Consider the following 19,553-nt stretch of genomic DNA (forward strand, 5'->3'; position numbering starts at 1 on the left):
ACAAACCAGTATGGGATGTGGGCTGCCCCGGAGCAGAGGGTGGGGCTTTGGGCCTAGCGGTTCTCTTCATCTGAGGGCAGTTCTTGGGTGGGACTCCAGTGAGCCCTTCCTATTGCCAACACCCACACCAGCAGGGAGAATGAGTCTTCAGTCGTGGCGACATTGGGGCGGGGGCTTGGGGACAGAAAATGGGTGCCCACTGCAGTACCTCTTAGAGAGAGAATCACAGAAACTCAATATGTAAGTGCCCCGCCCGACTTCTAGACCCCAGTAAGTGGTCGTCGAGCCTCTGGGTGGATGTTGGCAACACAGGGGGCCTTCCCATCTCATGAGGCAGCTGCCCACCCCTGCCCGTGAGAACGAACTTCTTTTCCTTGTCTGTTTTTGTTTTCAAATTTAATGTTTTATTGGAAGGGGAACAGATAATCCAATCAGTTATAAAATCAAAAATAGAGGATTCTAGAATTATGATGGAGACATAAACATAAATTGAAATAAATTATTCAGAATTCTGAGAAGCCTTTTTTATGCAAATAGCCCCAGCATGATCTTGGTTGTCCAATCACTGAGCTCCTACTGGGGAAGTTCCTTGTAGTTTCAGATGTAGGGTTACCGAGGCAGTTGTTGAGTAGAAGCCAGAGAGAATCCATGTCCTCCAGAGCCCAATGGGTGGCAGCAGCCGTATCCGTGGCCTCCACAGGAGAACGAACTTTGTTCGTTCTGCAGGTCTACCTCCCTGCAGCCGACCAAGCTCAGTTCTGCTCCAGGCACCTGCACAGAATGAGTTAAACCCATCTGAGCACCTGTGTGTTCCCAAAGTCATCTGTCCTTCGGTCTAAATATCCCTGCATCCTTACGCTATTCATTCATGACAGTGCTCTAAATCCCTTCACCATTCTTCTCTCTTTATGAGTGGTATTTTAAAGGTAATTAGTATGGAGTAAAATTCCACACTCCGGTTTTGGCCTAATAGAGAAGAGAATGAAACTCAAACGTCCTAGGTATCAGTTTTGTATTTCCATGAATGTGACTTAGCCTCTGGACCCCAAGAGATGTTAATGAAATACAGTTACTGGTCAAGGTTTGGGGGGAGTACAGATATAGTCATCATCTCACCTGAATCATTAACATCTGAAAATTTGGTGAGCTTTGCCTCTGCACCTGCACCTGAGTCACTGATGGATGCGAGGGAAGCTTCTGTGGCCAGCTTCCTTGGATCTTAGAACAAGCTGTCCTGTGATGTCGGCTGTCGGCGTGTCCTCATTGCCTCACCTCTGGGCAATGATAAGAAACAGGCAGAGGTTGTGCGCCGGCCATTCTGCTGCCTTGGGTGGTCTTGCAGTGTTTGCATAATAGACTGTGAGCACCTTTGCGGGAGGCGCCCTGTTCTATGTGACCGTGAGCTCTGGTTCCACCACGCCTGGCGTCTGCTGATGTTGCTGGCGGGTTCCACGGTCCCAGGGCAGGTGCTGTGGGACCACAGCCAGAGGCCAGGGGGTCAGACCCACTGAATGAGGACGGTCATTTCAATGACTGTCAGTGAGGACAGCCGCATTTGATCTGTGCTGAGGAGCGTGAGGATGGAACTCCCATGCGGTCCTTGCCAGCACTTATGACCTTATCTCAAACTGCTACCCTTCCCACCTGCTCTGCTCCAGCCGCATGGGTGGTTCTTCTGTTTGATGACGTTCCCACTGTCGTTTCCTCTGCTGAGAGCACTGCCATCCACACCTCCCCCAGCTCCTCCCTCCCTCCCTCCCTCCCTCCCTCCCTCCACCCTGGCCCCACCAACAATCTCCTTTGGTCCTTAAGATAGAAGCGCATCTATTTGGAGAGGCCTTCACCCGCCACCTCCATGGTCACTCTATCACAACACCCCACATTATTTATTTTATACTGCTTCTCCTTTCCTTAAAATAACCTTTTAATTTTTTTTCCAGTTTTATCAAGATATAATGGACTTGTGCAGCACAAACATACGTCTGAGGTGTACAGCATAATGGTTTGACTTGCACACACCATGGAATGAGTACCACAATAAGTTCAGTGGACACCATCATCTCATATAGACACAAAATTAAAGAAATAGAAAAAAGATTTTTTTCCTTGTGATGAAAACTCTTAGGATTTGACTTATAGCGTACAGCAGTGTTAAGTATCTTTATCATGTTGTACATTGCATCCCTAGTAAAAATAACATGATTATTACTTTCTGGCTCTCACTACATGCACTTAATTCACTGCCACCTCTGTGCTGCCTAGAACACACCCTTAACTGTTGAGCGAATAAACTTTGCTGCCCGCTTTCTCTGCTGCAGATGGCGGACCTGCACGCAGTGCCCAGGGGCATGTATGACGGGCCAGTGTTTGACCTGACCACCACGCCCAAGGGGGGCACTCCCGCCGGCTCCACCCGGGGCTCTCCCACGCGGCCCAACCCGCCTGTGAGGAACCTCCATCAGTCCGGATTTAGCCTGTCAGGTGAGTTGGAGAAGCTGATGGTGAAGGTAGTGAAACGGGGAGGACGGAAGGGGGAGGGGAAGTTCAGCGCTGCGAGGTTAGCGGTGATGCCTGGAGCTAACCCAGATTGCCTTCTAGGGAGATGGTCACAGGGCCGCAAGCTGGGAGGTTTGCTGAACCAAAGAGAAGTCCTGGTGGGAAAGGAAGCCAGGGCTCAGCCAGGTTAAAGATCAGGTTTAAGTGATGGCCAATTCTGCTTAGAGATCACACCTGGCGGGGCCGGGGGAGGGTCGGGGCGGGGCCGGGGGCGGAGCGGGGCCGGGGCCGGGGCGGGGCGGGGCCGGGATGACTTCCTTATGAATTGAGCGTGATTTTCTGCGTTAGACAGAGAGCCCAGCAGTATGCTTTCTTTCCTTTGTTTGCGCAGGTTACCAGATAGCTCAGATTATTTTTATGCTCAAATTGCAGTAGCTTCTTCTAATCTAGGATTTTAATTCTACTCTCCCCTTCCTTGTCATGATGATAATGCTAGCAATTACTGAACATTTACCATGGCTTAGCTGTATCATGAATCTTTAAGAACTATGATATTCATAGAAAATATTCAATTGCTCAATAACCAGTAGCCTTAAAATGGGGAAAGATAAGTGTAGATTTGCATCACTATATTGAAAATTGTAAAGTGAGGGAAATGAGATGACAAAAAAGGAAAGAGACATGTAAAGGGACAGTATCTGTGGGGAAGAAAGAGGAGGAAGAAGTGGGAGAAACAGGAAGATAGGGAGGAAAAGACATAACGGGCCATAGGGGAGGCAGACGAAAAGTGCTAAAAGTTAAGGTGATGTTGTCAGAGATCACATATGCTAGTTGCCAGAAATTTTTCAGTGTTTTTCCATTTTTCGTTGCTCCCTGGCCACCGTCACCGGTAAACTTGTTTTGGCTCCTTTCTGAAAGGACATGAGTGCATATCATATCAGTGTTTCCTTTTAGCTGCGGCCCCAGGCCAGACTATCACCACTGCAAGCTGTGAGACACTGGGCAGGTTGCCTAACCTTTCACAGCCTCAGTCACCTCCTCTGTAAAATGACGTAATAACAGTACCTGCCTCAAGGGTAGCGGTGAGGACTGAATGGAATGATCTGACGAGTATTTCAAACGTTGCTCGTCAAAACGAATGCGAGCAGCTATTTTTCATATCATTCCCGTTGTTCTTTTTATTATCACTGTTATGATGCCGAGGGTCCGATGAAATCCAGTTAAGACCCTGGCTTTTCCTGGCAAAGGCTCGTTTTCAGGATGGTGGGTATGAAAAGCCTGGAATAGCTGTGACAGACTGGAACGGAAGTTTCTTGGGCGATGAGGAAGGCATTTAATATCTTACACTCTTCAAATTAATCCATTTTCTCTCTTGTCCACACCCCCCTGTCTCTCTCCCTTTTTAATCCCTGGGAACTTATTGCCACCTGCAGGCACCCAAGTGGATGAGGGGGTCCGCTCGGCCAGCAAGCGCATCGTGGCGCCCCCTGGAGGCCGCTCTAACATCACATCCCTGAGTTAAGCGACCCCTCCCCCAAAGAGAGGGGCAGAAGCAAGAAGCGATTCTTTTGAAGCCAAAATGGTACACCAATATTTAAGAAGGAAAGTGAATCCAAACAGTTTCGATCTAAAGAATCAATAAGCCTCAAGCCTTATGTTTCTCCAATGTTAACGCTCGCTTGCCTAGCTTTACGATTATTGCTTTGTTTTCTGTTTATGCATAGCCTTGATTTGTTGGACGCCCCTCCCCCCCATTTACATGCATGCAATCAGGCCACTAAGGTAAAAGCCTCCGCTATATAGTGTTGAGAGCGTGTGTAGTGCTGCATCTTATGACAAGGGGACAGACAAAGCTGGGACGTCAGGAAAATGAACAAAAGGGACGCCAATTATTTGGGGTGAGTGGGTGGTGGGAGCCCAGAGCAAGGCAGAGGGCTCAGAGGGACTGGGGTAGGGTGTGTGCGGGGGAGGCGGGTGGGTGAGCATAAGGGGTCTTGTGTATTGTGTTGATGAAGTAACGTTGATTTCCACGGAAGATGGCCACTCGGGGCAGCTGTCACGCCATCACGGTCCCCTGGGGTCTGCGGAGAAGGCAGGCAGTCTTCGCGTTCTGGACCTTGTCACATCCCCTCCTAGTAGATTTTATCCCTTGGAACATTTTATGAAAACACCAAACCACCAAAACCCAACCATTGCTTCCACCTGCTTGGTTGTGCCAGTGTTTGGTCGGGCCTCTTTCTCACTGTTGCTTTCAAATTCTTCTCTTTCCTGGGCTGGGAAGGAAGAGGGGAGAGAGGAAAGGACCTTTCTCTTGCTCTTGCCCTCCCTGCCTCTTTGGTGCTCTTAAAAGGCAGCAGCTGGGAGCACAGCACAGGCCCTGGGGGGAGGGCAGCCACGCTTAAAAAGCGCCTCCCTCTAAACACGTGTTGGAGCTCACCTCTCACGGCTCTTTGCAAACCGAGGCAAGCAGGGGGCTTCTCGAGTTAGGACTGGAGCTGAGATGGGCTTCTCTTGCCAGGGGTGAGTGATTCTCTTGATCTCCTAAGATCCAGGCACATCCATGATTGAATATGATTTTTTTGTCATTATTGTTAAAAATTTGTTTGCTTAGATGTTCCCTAGCTTTTATTACTAATAGGGAGTCTCAGCTCCTATGGGAGGCCAGCAGGGATGTGGGAAAGCCAGTCTGGAGCAGAAGGTGCAAGCTCTGTGGCCGTGCTTCTCTTTGTCAATTCTGAACCATCTCTTTCCCCTCCTGTTAGCATATCCCTTAGGGGAACTTTTTGTTTTAGTACCAGAATCTCCCAGTGAGTGGAAGTGACATGACACGTAAAGGAAATTAGCATAAAGCATTAGTATCCACCTTGTCTGTCAGACATGAATGTCCAATTCCCTATCATGCCACTTCTGAAAATTCAGTTTTGGAGCAAGTTCTGTGAGCCCAATGAGAATCTGTAGAACCAAGAGGCCCATATGCAGGAAAAATAGATTCAACCTGGGATCAGACTTCGGTGCTCAGGGGATCCAGCTGGTAGATCCCGCAACTCTGTGTACTAAATACTTTCATGAAAAGAGCAGGCCTCGAGCACCTTCCAGGTACATAGGAGAAGCCATTATCTCTGCAAGTTTTAATAAGACCAGAGAAAAGGGGACACGTGGCTAAAAAGGAATTTGGAAATAGCCAAGGAAGAGGATTTCCCTAGCAAGCTACTTTCTGTTCTACTCATGAAAAAGATGATTTCCCTTTCATAAAAGGAGTCTTGTTGTTTTTAAGGCTTTTTCACGGTGCCTTTATTTTAAGGGAAACATAAGCGAAGGGGAGGATGTAGCTCTTGATTTGTAACTCAAAGATGTGGGGGCCTGTGGTACAACAGAACTCAGAATGACAGTTTTGCAAGCAGAGGAGCTAGTCAGATCTGAAGCATCTGTATATATGCCTCATTGGCTGGGCTGGGCTTTAGGATACGTTGCAGTACCAGCTATAAACACCAGATGGAGGAAAAGACACGTATATGACTCTAGTCTGAGCATCCACTTGTGTGCCCTCTGTTGCTCTTACCCGGCCTGAGTCCAACTCATCCTCCCCATGACCTCTCTGTGCTTTGAAAAATAAATCTTTCATGGCCAAGTTGGTTGCACTTGGGACTTCTGAATGAAACACTCAAGCAGAACTTTATATTCTACCCAGGTTTCCTATGCTGTAGGAACAACCCCTATATGTCTTCACGATGGGCAACAGGATCTGAGGAAGTCTCCCTGTCTTCACGTACAATTAGTAACTTTCCAAGCATAGAGAGTTCTGAGAACTCCAAGAAAACTCCCACCATATTCTTGACTTTGATTTCTGATGCCTTGTTACTTAAGTTAAAATTTATATTCAAATGTGCCCTGTTCTATGAGACCCGTTCAAGAGCCCTGTCCTAAGGGTTTAGGAAGAGAACATGGCGGTGAGTCACAGCCCTCTCAGAATTCCCTGGCATCTCATCCACGTGTGGGAGGCCATGCCGGGTCTTCCGTCTCCCCCAAGCTTTCTTTTGCTGTCTCATCTCTTGGCCTGGCCCCTCTCTAAGGGGGGGATGTCAGTCACCTGGGCTTCTCTCTGGGGCAGCCACCATCTTGGGTAGCTGAGAAGGTATTAGTAGAACTGTTAAATCAGCTGCCCCACTAGAGATATTTCCTCTAAGTTTTCTAAAGATGGCAGTGTTGTAGTTATCCTGAGAATGGGTTTCTTCAAAGTCCAGCCATCCTATGGCCTTTTTCTTCATGACTTCACGCAGAGAGTCATGTTCTGCTCCACAGGCCTCAATCCCAAGCCTGCACTTGGCCTCCCCCTGAGAGATCTTCCCAGCAGCTTCCTGCCACAGCTTCTCAGGCCTTTTCCCCTGGAAAACTCCAGCTCGAGTCCCAGTGTACACATGGGCTGTCCTGAGCAGCCAGCATTCCTTTTAAGTTCCCCTTTGGAAATGGTGTGTGGGTGTTCAGTTGTGTCTGGTGACTATGGACAGACAGTAAATCTCCCTGTGATCTGTGGTAGCTGTGAGGCAGCTCTGGAACGCGAAGAGCTGTTTGCTTTGAACCGTGAAGAAAACTGTGTTTTGAGTTTAGCTGAAATTAAGAAAAAAAAGTTCATCAAGTGACTGTTAATGTAAACCTGGTTATTAAAATAACTATAAAATCGCAGCTGTGGTTGTGTAGCCTTTTTCTATGTGTGTCATGCCGGTCGACCTAAAGTGTGACAACTGTACCATAGAACTGACAGGGTTATTAGTAGGAGGGCACATCTGATGTAAACCCTGAGAAAATTTGGGAGTTTTCTGTCTTTTCAGTTGAGCTTGAGGTTTTGTTTTGGCCACAGAGTTAGATGACCATTATTAGAACTTTGGGGAATAACTAATTTTTTTTAATGTTCATCAAATTTAGCATTAATGTACAAGGCCATTTGGGAAAAATCTAGTTGAGTACAGGACAGATCCTGAAAAGTTTTGTTTGTTTTGGGTTTTTTGTTTGTTTGTTTAGGTCATCCCCTTAAAGCATTTTCTGCTTCTTTCTAAAAACTTGGACTTTGAGAAAATTCAACCAAAGCACGTTTCAAAGTATATTCTTTAGCAGACTGGTCCCAAGGTGTCTAACGCGTGTGGGGAAAGTATTGTTTACTATAATAATCTGAGAGATTTAAAGTACATATCATCAAGTTAAAAGCTCTGAGAAATTTTATGTCTTTCAAAATGTGTCCACCTTCTATATCATCTTTTACGCTCTGCCAAACCTGTTATACTAAACCCTTTTGGGGATACACTCCTGGATCCAATTAGAATTTATGCAGGGCATTTTTCATTGCAAATGTTAGACGTGTATAGGCAAAGAAAAACTTTTGGAAAGGGTTTTTTGAAGTCTGGTGTAACTGAAAACTTCAGGGATAGATTTGGGTAGATTGAAGCATAGCTGGATCGAGAATATTGTTTCTCTCCATCTCTTAGCCCTGCTTGCCTTTATAGTAAATGCCTCATTCTTAGGAAATCTCTTTCCGTGTGGGAGCAAAACTGACCATCAGCGCCAACAAGTTTGCATTTTTTACCTGCCTAAGAGATTTCAGGGGGAGAGAGGTTCTCTCCATAGTGCCAGCCAAGGAGACGGATTCTGATTGGTCCGGCTTGGTCACGTGTTCACCATTGCCCTCGGCACTGTGGCCTGGAGACTGGGACTGAGTGGCCACACCTGGTAACACACCCGGCCCCTGAGCCCCCTGAGCCACCTGAACCACGTGGACTGTCCGTAACTCGAAGAAAATCAATTTGTGATCCCAGAAGAGGAGGGCATGGATGCTAGGCAGATACACAGCAGGTGGCCACGGCAGCATTCTCAAGCCTGCAGGGCACGACTGTTTTCTCAGCACGGTATCTGTGTGTAGGCTGGGGCAGGTGCGGGAGAGGATCAGGGGATGGTAATTCCTGGTGAATTGCTTTTAAGTGTGATGAACGCCCAGGTGAAACCACGTCAGAAGCTACTCTGAGCGTATAAGGAATTATTTCAGTTTGACGTTCAAGGTTTGATGATTAAGAAGCTTTCGCCCACAGTCGCATTTGGGGGCTTGAACTCCGGACCGGTGAAACACCTCTCCCTGCTCAGGACCATGGCAGCAGCTGAGCTCTGCTTAGGATAAGCTTGGGTGTAAAGGGCAGGGTCAGTGCTTAAAATGATCTCAGCCTGCAGGGCTCTAAAAGGGATGAAGCAGTTTTTTTTGTTTTTTTTAAGTTAGTGCAATTCACACATTGACTTTCACACCTCTGCGGACTGGAGGTATTCAGGGTCGAGTCACATCCACCAGGTGGGGAATGAGAACGCTGAATAGGAATAACAAGGTCCCTCTGGTTTGGAAGAACTTTCTGGAATCAACTCCGTTACCATCAAGCTATCACAAGGAGAACACCAACCATGAGTAGGAGATGGGATGAAAGGGCCAAAGCAGCCTGCAGGAATGAGGTGGCATCCTTAAGGCTGGCATTCCTCAGAATGGAAGGTCTAGTGATCGGTGGACGCTGAGTGATCGGTGGATCGGTGGAAGGTCTTGTGATCGGTGGACGCTGAGAACAAGACAGCACACTTCACATGACCTGGACAAGAGTACTCTGCATGCAGGACTGCAGAGCCCACAAGACTTAGGAGAACCTATCCCGGGAACCAGTTAGCCTGTGGCTGCTAAGCTGTTGTGGGTCTGAGAGGTGATTGGAAGGCCCCTTGATTCTCCCCTGAGGCAGGAGTTGCTTCTGGCTCCAAGAGTTCAGAGCTGTCTGTTAACCTTCCTGTCCCGGGATATGGGCCTTGGACCATCCACCTGCTGCTTGGGTATGTGGAACCGGACAAAGATGTGGAGAGGTAAGAAGGGAGAGTGCTGAAAAAAAAGAGGTGCAGGGACTCTCCATGGCCTAAAGGTCATAGTGAAAGGCAAAATCCAGAATACTGGGCTGTGCCTCCTTAGGTGTGAATACTGGAGGAGTCAGGTTTTCGGTTTCTACATATGTGGAGCAGCTAGATTGCGCTGCATTTCATAGGTACAGTGCCAGAGGGTTAGAACACCATCTCTAACATTCCATAGTTCTAGAACATCATCTCTAACACCAGCTTGTCTCTAGTAAAGGACATTCCTCACAGCAGGAAATGGAAGTAAGACCAGGTGACTTTGACCCTACCCCTAGGGGAAACGATTACACACACACACACACACACACACACACACAGCTGACAAAGAAGGAAGTGGCTTATGGTGTACAGAAGACATTTTAATACACACAGGCACACTGACAGTACATATGCTACAGCTCAGCAGAAGCACAGATTTTCCCATCCAAGGGCTACCTGTTCACAACAGCACAGTTTGTGAACTGTGTTTGGATTTTTCACATCAGTGTTGAATATCAGACACACTGAGATTGTAGGAAACGGTAATCACAGGCACGGTTTCTAGGAAACAGGAATTTGTGTCGACAGAATGCAGGGACAACTGGATACTGAAACAGTTCACTGCTTTTCATGCCTTTTCATTCAGCCCTTGAAGAATTAAAGCCTTAGCATTACTGTGTCAGCCCAAAGCAGCAACACTGGCCCCTGCTAGCTATATGACCCACTCCTTCTCCCCAGTTATTTATTCATCAATCCAGTCTGGAAAAGCTATTATGTTATGAAGTCTATGGTAAGGATTTAAGAATTCTTCTATTTTTTGGAAAACATTTTTGTCCTAACACTCAAAATGTCCAGTGGTGGGAGGTGTTTAAAATCAGCCGTTCTGTACCGATGGATACAATGCTTTTTCTTTTCTAACTTGAAATATTACGTGGTGGGTCTGTAACCTGATTAGGACGGGAAATCCATCTTACCTCTCTAGTCAGTGCATCCATGGTTCTTGACAGCCCGTAAGGGTACTGTAGGCGTGGAATCAGGTCATTGGAAGTAAAAACTAGGGGTTCAACCTACAGAGGTTGTATTGTGTTCCTATCCTATTATAAACTGTATAGACGTGAAATGGCACAAATGATTTAACTCCCATCCCAGTGGAGACCCTACCAATCCCATTGCACTTGGGTGTTTCCCAGTCTCTCATTTGGGATGATATATATAAGGTCAGAGCGAGAGAAAGAATCAGGTAACTGGAGAGATGAGGCGACAGCACATCAAGGCTTGAATTGAAACAAATGAAATAAATTGGTAAACATGCAAATGGCCCTGACACTCCTGGTTTCCAACCAGGAGCAGAATCTGGTCACCTCCTTGTAGCTCTTGTCAACCCATTCCCCCTCCTTGGGAAATTGAGCCAGAGTTTATAGTGTTTGGAGAAAAACATAGCACAGACATATAATATGGGGGAAATGTAGAGAAAAGGAATCAAACAGAACACAAGAGCTGGCTTTTAATTCTTAACAAAAATATGGTTACTCTTAAAGTAGAGAGACACTATTTCACAGCTTTTCAAGGTCAGAAATGTGGGGCCTATTAGCTCAGTGGGGAGAAAACCATCAGTGCTGAATTAAAGTTCAGCACTGGCTTTCTGCCCATGTCTAGTTGCCCCAGTGCGACTTCCCTTCTGGAGAAGTCCTATGTAGCTTGCGGCCGTCTCTGTTACTTCTGCCCATTTCCACCTGTCTGGTCTCCCCTGTTGCCAGCTTACTGCCACCCTGCTGAGGCCCATAGTCTCCCTAAGTAAGGACAAGGTTTAGGTGATCTGAGTGGCCAACAGTTAAAGCAATCCCCCACCAACCCTGTTTATTCTTGACTCTACCCAGCAGCATCTGTGAGTTGCCAAAAATAGTTCTTCTGCAAAGATCTTCTGTGTATCAGGGGAGTAGAGTTACATCCCAACTTAGGTGAATTAAACTTTGTGTTTGGCAAATAAATAAATACAATATAAAGAAAAAGTGAAATATCAATACTATTTTAAATAGGGGATTCTGCCCGCCATTCTTGCCGTAAGCACAAGTAAGTATTGCTGTTCCCTTAGTCAGTCTTAGACCTCTCAGATGTGTGGGCATCCCACGGTTCTAAGCGCGTGATTCTAGTTTATAAAGGCATGTATAATCTGTTCAACACTTTAGTGCATCTTTTATTAGCCAAAAGTGAGACAAAAAAAAAAAAAAGAACCAAAAAAGATGACTCGTTTCATTAGCGAAGGGTCTCATGATGTTGGGCTTCTCTAAGAAAAGATACTCACCATATGTTGTGTATATTAAAGGAAATTTTCAAGGGTAAATTTTACTATCTTCCAAATTCACCTCACAATCTAACAGACTGTAACTCCCATATAAGATACAACTTCAGGTACTACAAGGTGGAGGTGCTTTCAATGTGACAGTGTTCTTTTCTGATGCTCTCTGGACACAGGTCTCTGGTAGTCTTAAGAGGACAATTAGCTCTCAAGGAACATGCTTCTAGAAGAAGGCCAGTGGTGTGCTAATATTTCACAACTGGCTTCCCCGGGGCCGGGTGGGCGGTGGGGGCCGGAAAGGGTGGAAAGCCCTGATTTGTAGCATCTGCCAATGATGTAAATACTTCCACCATCACCAATTTCAACTCTCAACTTCACATCACTGTACGGGGTGCTGGGACAGATGCGCATAGTGGCTCTTACAATTGATACAAGCTGGTACGTACGGTGTTCTGACTTGAGCACACCACTGGAAGGCCCTCATCCATCTGTGTTACTTATAATCTGGTCCCACTCATTTCTTCCTGAATGAATTCCTTACTCCTATTCAGTTGGATTTGGGGATTCTGACCAATTTATGAAGTTTTCTAACTCTGAAGAGATTCACTCCATCACCCAGCTATGTCCATTTGTCACAGTGTAATTAGGAGTGGAAAAAATAAATCTGCGTCCAAATATTCCTTTTAAAATAAAAATAGAGGCGGTTTAGAATAACAGAATGGAGAACGGTGGCAGTAAAAAGGCAGTATAGGGCTCATCTAGTATTACGTTCTCGTTTTAGATGAAAAAACCGAAGCAGAGAAAGGGGGTAAGTAACTTGCTCAAGGTCACGCGGTGGTGAATCTAGTTCCCGGGAGCCTGGGGACTCTTCCCTGGGTCCTGCTGCCTCCCTCCAAAGGTATTCATTCATATTTTCTAAGGTGTGTGAGGTGTGGAGAGGTGAGAATTTCTGTCAGCTCTTCCTGACGTGGAAATGTCCCAAGAAGATGTTGAGGACTTCACGGGTTATTCCGGCCATCCTTTTCTTGTGGGTCTTTGGTTTGTTCCAAGGCTTGATTGGCTTGTCTTTTATTAAAGTCCTTTTTGACTCTTAAAAGGAAAAAAAGTGGGTTTATTCATTGAAGTGAAAAAGAAAAGATTTAAGCTTTTGAAATGATAGCATTAAGCCCAACAGTTTATAAAGAGGCGTGAGCCAGGGTAACTCTTACAAACATCATTGATTTTAAGTGTTGAAGTCCCCATTCTTCTGCCCTTCCCATCAACAGAAACCTGATACTAAGCTAATTTACCTATTACAATTTTTGAAATCTCTTACAAGAAAAAAAAGTTTCTGTATTTTCCAGATTTTCTATCATGGATATGCATCATTTTTGTAATCAGAAAGGAAAAAATGTTTAAAACTATATTAAATCTTTGCAAGTTGAATCTGGCTGAAACACTCCATCATTCGCTGAGCTGCTGTTCTTCCAGGGGTTACTTACTTCTCTCTGTTGAAAATTATGAACTCCTTTTGGACAGATTCAAGGTGCTCTTGAAGAAGGCACATCTTCCGGGTGAATGTTGGAAAAAAAATAGAGGTATAGTTAGCAGACCAGTGAAGATCCTCAAGTAGCCAATAACCTACTGAGTGTCCGTTAACTGAGTGGCCCAAATCGAGGAGGACCAATGTGTCCTCAAAATAGATGCTATCTGAGAGTTTGTAGCAGGAGTGAGACCACAATGAAATTAATAGAGGAGCATATAGGAAAGAAACGGGGAAAAATACATCAACTCTCTGCTCCCCACAATGAGGCAGCAAAGAAGACCTGGGTTATGGTTTATGAGCTTGATGTCTTTCAGCCATTTAGCCCAAGAAACCACAGCTTCAAGGCAGATGGGCACAAGGGTTTATTAAGCTGGTCACCTATTTGCTTCTCATCTCCTGGCCCTCATGTAAAAGGTTTGGAGGTTCTGAAACCAAGTCCCCCTAAAACTGAGTTCCCCTGCCAAGTTTATGATTAATCTCTCGGTCCAAAACTTTATTCCCTTTTCTGTCCTGCCCCTGTCCCCCTCAGGATTCAAAGAGAAGGGGAGACTGAAACTGAGCAGGACCCTGCGGGGCCTTCCCAGGTACAAAAGTCCCTCTGTGCCCCCGTTTTTCTTTGTAGAGAAAAAAGGCTTTAGTCTCCTAGGCCTTTCCCAAGTTCCAAAGAGCACTGAAGCAGTTAATTATTAGGACAATAGAATCACAGGACTCCCATTTCCTCCTGAAGGGAACTGGATAACAATCTGATGCATATCTTTGAGTTGTTCTGTAGAAACTCAGACCCCCCCAGCCAAGTGGGGGGATGGTGACTAAATGCTGACCAGAGCACGTAGACTCCAGGCTGGTTGGAACCAGAGGGTTGAGATTCTCAAAACATCACCCTGTTCCCTCGCCACCAACCAATCAGAAGAAGGTCCATGAGCTGAACACGCATCCTAGGACCCTCTCTCCTAACACTGTCTTTAAAAAACCCTTGTCTGAAAGCCATCGGGGAGTTTGGGTCTTTTGAGCCCATCCCCTCCTCCCCTTTCACCTTGCTTGACCCCTGCAATAAACCTTTCTCTGCTCTAAACTCAAACATTTCCGTTTGTTTGACCTCACTGTGTGTCAGGCACACAAACTTGGGTTCAACAACAGTTTTGCTTGGATTTAATGAGTAGCCTACAAACATGCCGTCACGCTGAATTCGGATTGACTGTTCCCCTCAACTGCACTGGGGCTGATTATACTTCAGTTGTGGTGAGCAGCCTTCTTCAGTTGTGACTTTCTCACAGATTTGCAAAGCATTTGCTTTGCTGCTTCACTGTCTGGCTGTCAGTATCTCTAGATGACGTTTCCAACATAATCAGAAAATTTAACCTCAAAGAAATGACCATCACCAGGCCCAGTATAGTATCAGCCCCAGATCAAATGTTTTAAAAGTCTGTAACAAAATACTTCCAAATTACTTCTGATGACAAATATTCTTCTTGAAGGAAAAAATATCATTCATTCATTTTGTTTTTAAATCTAGGAATTAGAAAATACTAAGTCTTCAAGTACTAGAGAGTTGTTTTTTTTTTTTACCTTTCCTGAACAAATAATTAAGTGTTGGGAGAGTAAACTATAAAAAGGAGAGGAAATTTTCAGAGAAGGGGTGGGGGGAAGCAAAACAAAGGAGAGAAAAGAGATTCTGCTACACCTCACTCTTATCCTCAAGTTGGGGTACCTGTAATGCTGGGGGTTTCCAGTATCAGTAGTAGGGGACATGAAGCTATGGGATAAACATGATCTGATAGAGCTCCTTGGAGCAGCAGCTTTACCCCAAGATTGTAGAACAAATATTTTTAACATTTAAATATTACATAAAAATATATAAAATATTACATAACGTCTTAACACATTTATATAATACTTTATATGTTTGGATAAACATGTTTATGTTTTATATATGTTTGTATTTTATACATATACATATACATATTTCTATATGTACGTATTATGTATGTGTTTATATTATAGACATAAAAATATATGTATAATATAAACATAAATAAATACATAAACATACAAAATGTTATATAAAGTTTAACATGAAGATATTTGAAATATTAACATTTTAAAATATTTTAACATTAAAAATCAAGATTATAATCACTAAAATGCAGAAGTTCACTCAAGTTCTTTTCTCTGTCATATAACTCTGTTTTATTTAAACAAAGATGTAAAGTGCACACTCAGATGAGTTTGTGATACGGCACTGCAGGCCCTATGAGGCCCACCCTGGCCCTAAGGGCTCATGTGCCACATGTTCTTTTTCCTCTGCTTTAGTTGGAAAAGTTTAAGAAGTGCAGCTACATGGACAACTCAACAGCAGTAGGCAGAGTATGAGGGAGAGGAGTGGGGAGCAAACAGAATGGAGGAACGAATGAGTCTTATGTGGTTGAGAAGAGAACTACTGATTAAAAAATGTTAGAATGTGCTTCTCAGGGATGACAGAGCAAACAGAGATTAGACTGGTGTAAGTAGAGATGGCATCAGAAATATCTGAAGGGCTTAGAGCAGGTGGAAATCTCAGGAGGCAGAAAAAGAGGACTTAGGTCATTTGCTTCCATAGCAGGCAGACTGGGTGTGTGTCAGTCTTTTTGGTTCTTTACTTTAAAGGGGCTGATGAGCAGAGAGGGTCAGTGGAGAACATCCTGGATGCAAAGAAACAACAGAGGCATCTACGTGAGCATAAACCAGAGTCATGGAAAAGAATGGAGTTAGAAGTCAGGAAGTCGAGTGGAAAAGTAAAACATAAAAAATGGCTAACTTTTTTTTTTTTAGGGTTAGCACTTTAATTTTTTTTGTTTCTGTTTTTTAATTTTTATTTTATACTGGACTATAGTTGATTTACAACGTTGTGTTAGTTTCGGGTGTACAGCAAAGTGATTCAGTTATACATATAGCTATTCTTTTTCAAATTTCTTTTCCCATTTAGGTTATTACAGAATATTGAGCAGAGTTCCCTGTGTTATACAGTAGGTCCTTATTAGTTATCTATTTTAGATGTAGTAGTGTGTATATGTCAATCCCAAACTCCCAATCCATCCCTCCCCCACTCCGTCTCCCCCTTAGCAGCCACAGGTCTGTTCTCTGTGAGTCTGTTTCTGTTTTGTAGATAAGTTCATTTGTGTCATATTTTAGATTCCACATATAAGTGATATCATATAGTATGTCTTTCTCTTTCTGACTTACTTTACTTAGTATGATAATCTCTAGGTCCATCCATGTTGCTGCAGATGGCATTATTTCATTCTTTTTTATGGCTGAGTAATATTCCATCGTGTATATGTACCACATCTTCTCTAACAACGGCTAGCATTTTGGCAGACATGTACTAATTGACTCAGAACAGTCTATGAAGTAGGTAGCAATACCAACTCCATTTTATAAATGAGGAAACAGAGATACAGGGGGGAAAGGAAAACTTTAGCGCTTTTACTTTATTTAATCACAGCCTGCATTCTACAGCTGTAGATGATAACAGTCACTGCATACCTGAATCACCTGAAGAACATCCTGATGCCCAGGCCACACCCCCAGATTCAGCTGAATGAATGAACAAGCATGATGATAATGTAAGGAGCTGCTAAAATTGACGCTCACATTTTAAAATCCTTGAATAGAGATAAAGTGCTACTTTGAGATTCACCATCTTTCTGATTCTTCTTTGAGGGAAGGCTACTCTTTGTTTTGAAACAAAATCCTTTTTATTTTTAAATGGAGGCTATAAGATTAGGAGAAACTAGAGCAAAATGATGGCACAGGCAGCCTCCAAACCCCCAACCCTCAACAGAAACATCAGAAAAACAAACAGAAACTGTTAGGGCCAACACTGTCAGAACTCTGGAAAGCAAGCAAAGGTTTATAGCAACCAGACAAACACTGAATCAGGAAAAAAGCAACTTAAAAATGGTCCTGGTGTTTAAGGAAATCTCTTTCAAAATATTATCTGAACACAAGCTAACAAAACAAGAGACAGCAGTGGTGATGCATGACAAGGAATAGTCTTTTTGCAGAATAGTTTGTAAAAGTCACTCAAAGATGCAAGTACAGCCTTCAACAATCAAAAAACAGCAAACCCTAGAGAAGGAAGGGGAGAATCTGATTTCTGGAGTTACTGGATTGTAATAGTCAACTAGCAAGTTTTCAACAAAAATACCACAAGGTGTACAAAGAAACAAGAAAGTATGGCCCATTCAAAGAAACCAAATAAACTGACATAAATCATCCCTGAGGAAGCCCAGACATTGGACTTACTAGACAGAGACCCTAAAACAACTATTTTAGGTATGCTCAGATAGTCAAAGGAAACCATATGTTAGGCCACAAAACAGGTCTCAATAGACTTAAAAAGATTAAAATCATACAAAATATTTTCTCTGACCACAATGAATGAAGCTAGAAATCAAAAACAGAAGAACAACTGGAAAATTCACAAACGTGGAAATTAAACAACACATTCTTAAGCAACCGATGTGTCAAAAAATAAATCACAAGAATTAGGAAATATTTTGAGGTGAATGAAAACAAAAATACAACATGCCAAAACTTAAGAGATGCAGAGAAAGGCAGTGCTCAGAGGGAACTTTATAGCTGTAGATATCTACATTAAGAAAGCAGAAATATCTGAAGGTCAAGAATGGCATAGTACAAGGGTTGGGGCGGGGGAAGTAGACAGATCATATAGAGCATGGAAGGCATGGCAAAAGTTACTCACAGATTGCTGTCTTCTCTAAAACTTTAGAAAACTTGTAATGAAGATGATGTCCTGTACTTGGCTACATTTGGGGGTCTGTTAACAGAGGAGCCTGCATAGACAAGCTTTCTAGGTACAAAGGAAGGAGCTGGCCTGGAGAAGCTGGTTGGTTATGATATGAAGAAGAACAGATCATTAGGAGGAAGATGGGTGAAGTAAAAAGCAAGAAGCAAGATGGGTTTGTGGGATAGCTAAGCATTCCTTGGAGGGCCCTAGAAAACACTTAAGGATGGGAATCTGGTAAGAGGCCAGTTCTGTGGACAAACAGGATGTGGACTTTGGTTAACTGACCGTTAAAGGGTATAGTAGCCCCTGAGGACTAGAGAAATTAGGGACATTGAAGATACTTATTTGTTTGAAGAGCTGTTTTCACCACAAGACTATGCAATCTTTGAGAACAGGGATGTCAGTGAATGCAGGAATAATATCTCATCTATATCTCTCTCCAGCGTTGAGCACAGAATGTGGCAGATAATAGGGATTCAATAAAAATAGCCTAAACAATTGGATAGGGGGAGGGATGGAGGGGTGGAGAGATGGAGGAATGGAGGGATGGAGAGATGCAGGGATGGAAGAATGCACGACCATTAGTTGAGTGGCTAGGGTGACGGGTGGATGAATGGATGGCCATTAGAGGCAAAATGAATGTTTGTTACTTTACCATCATTATAATACGCAGAACCACACGTATAAAATCCTACTGAGTCCCTGCAGGTTACCGTATTGAAATCTGACCTTGAACTCTGACAGAGGATAATACAGTTAGTTACAAAATTAATTTGACTCAGCCTGAATTCCAGCAATAGTGCTCACCCGTATAAGAGTTCTATCTTTTCTGTGAATAGATACTCCTTACTTCTGCTAGACCCTGATATCATAAAATTCTGGGTCTGGCAAAGAACAGACACCCCCGTCTAGGGTCTGCTGCTCCCAGTGAGTCCTTGGAGTGTGGCCCAAAACAGCCATGTGTGTACTTTAGAACCAGCCCATTTCCATCATTTTAGGGATGGTCACCTGACTTAGGCTTGGCCAATTAGATTTTCTCCCAGGAGATTGCAAAGTTTGAATTGAGAGCTGGGAGAGGGCAGTAAGGGAATCAAGTTAATGGCAGAAACCTAGGGAGGAAGTCCACCTGTGAAATGTTGCTGCCGGGACCCCCAAGGCTGCCCTTTCAGAAGCTGGGGTGTTCATCTCCGCCTCACATTCATGAAGCAGCCAGTTCTTGTGGGATGGCCGCCCACCAGAAGCTCTCCAACGAATTGCAGCTGCCATGAAGATTCCCACGACCCTGGGTCTGAGGGGACTGCTTACCTGAGAGGAATCACATTTCCTCGTTTCCTTCTCCTTCTTGGCCAGGCGCTTTTTTTTCTTGTGAAGAGGCTTGGACTCCAAAATCATTTCTTCGAGCTCAAAGGTGGGGTCGCAATTCAGCCTGCCTTTCTGCAAGGAAGACGGGTTGACTCACTCCTTAGATACCTGTATTTTTCTAAAACTAGACCCAACCGGATAAGGAGAATAACACTCCCTCCTGCAGGAGCAGTCCAAGAATAACCAGC

The 19,553-nt window shown here is 44.2% G+C and overlaps 2 protein-coding genes across 7 annotated transcripts in view; one reads left to right on the forward strand and one right to left on the reverse strand.

The window, feature by feature from the left end:
• DPYSL3 (dihydropyrimidinase like 3) overlaps positions 1 to 7,175 on the forward strand; it is a 157,950-nt gene extending 150,775 nt beyond the window's left edge. For 4 of the 5 annotated variants that reach the window (XM_032627694.1, XM_032627695.1, XM_032627693.1 and 1 more), the window contains exons 13-14: positions 2,319 to 2,481; positions 3,930 to 7,175. In XM_032627694.1, coding sequence (XP_032483585.1) covers positions 2,319 to 2,481; positions 3,930 to 4,018 — 252 coding nt within the window. In that variant the 3' untranslated portion in view covers positions 4,019 to 7,175. The remainder of the gene's footprint in view (positions 1 to 2,318; positions 2,482 to 3,929) is intronic. The other variant, XM_032627691.1, reaches the window with a different exon arrangement.
• Positions 7,176 to 9,777: 2,602 nt separating this feature from the next.
• STK32A (serine/threonine kinase 32A) overlaps positions 9,778 to 19,553 on the reverse strand; it is a 115,991-nt gene continuing 106,215 nt past the window's right edge. Inside the window, exons 10-12 of one of the 2 annotated variants that reach the window (XM_032628596.1) lie at positions 19,309 to 19,437; positions 13,171 to 13,235; positions 9,778 to 12,778 (exon numbers count right to left, since the gene is read on the reverse strand). In XM_032628596.1, the coding sequence (XP_032484487.1) occupies positions 12,688 to 12,778; positions 13,171 to 13,235; positions 19,309 to 19,437 (285 nt within the window). In that variant the 3' untranslated portion in view covers positions 9,778 to 12,687. The remainder of the gene's footprint in view (positions 12,779 to 13,170; positions 13,236 to 19,308; positions 19,438 to 19,553) is intronic. The other variant, XM_032628597.1, reaches the window with a different exon arrangement.

Source organism: Phocoena sinus, chromosome 3, assembly GCF_008692025.1.
Source record: "Phocoena sinus isolate mPhoSin1 chromosome 3, mPhoSin1.pri, whole genome shotgun sequence".
In the NCBI taxonomy this organism is placed as follows: domain Eukaryota; kingdom Metazoa; phylum Chordata; class Mammalia; order Artiodactyla; family Phocoenidae; genus Phocoena; species Phocoena sinus.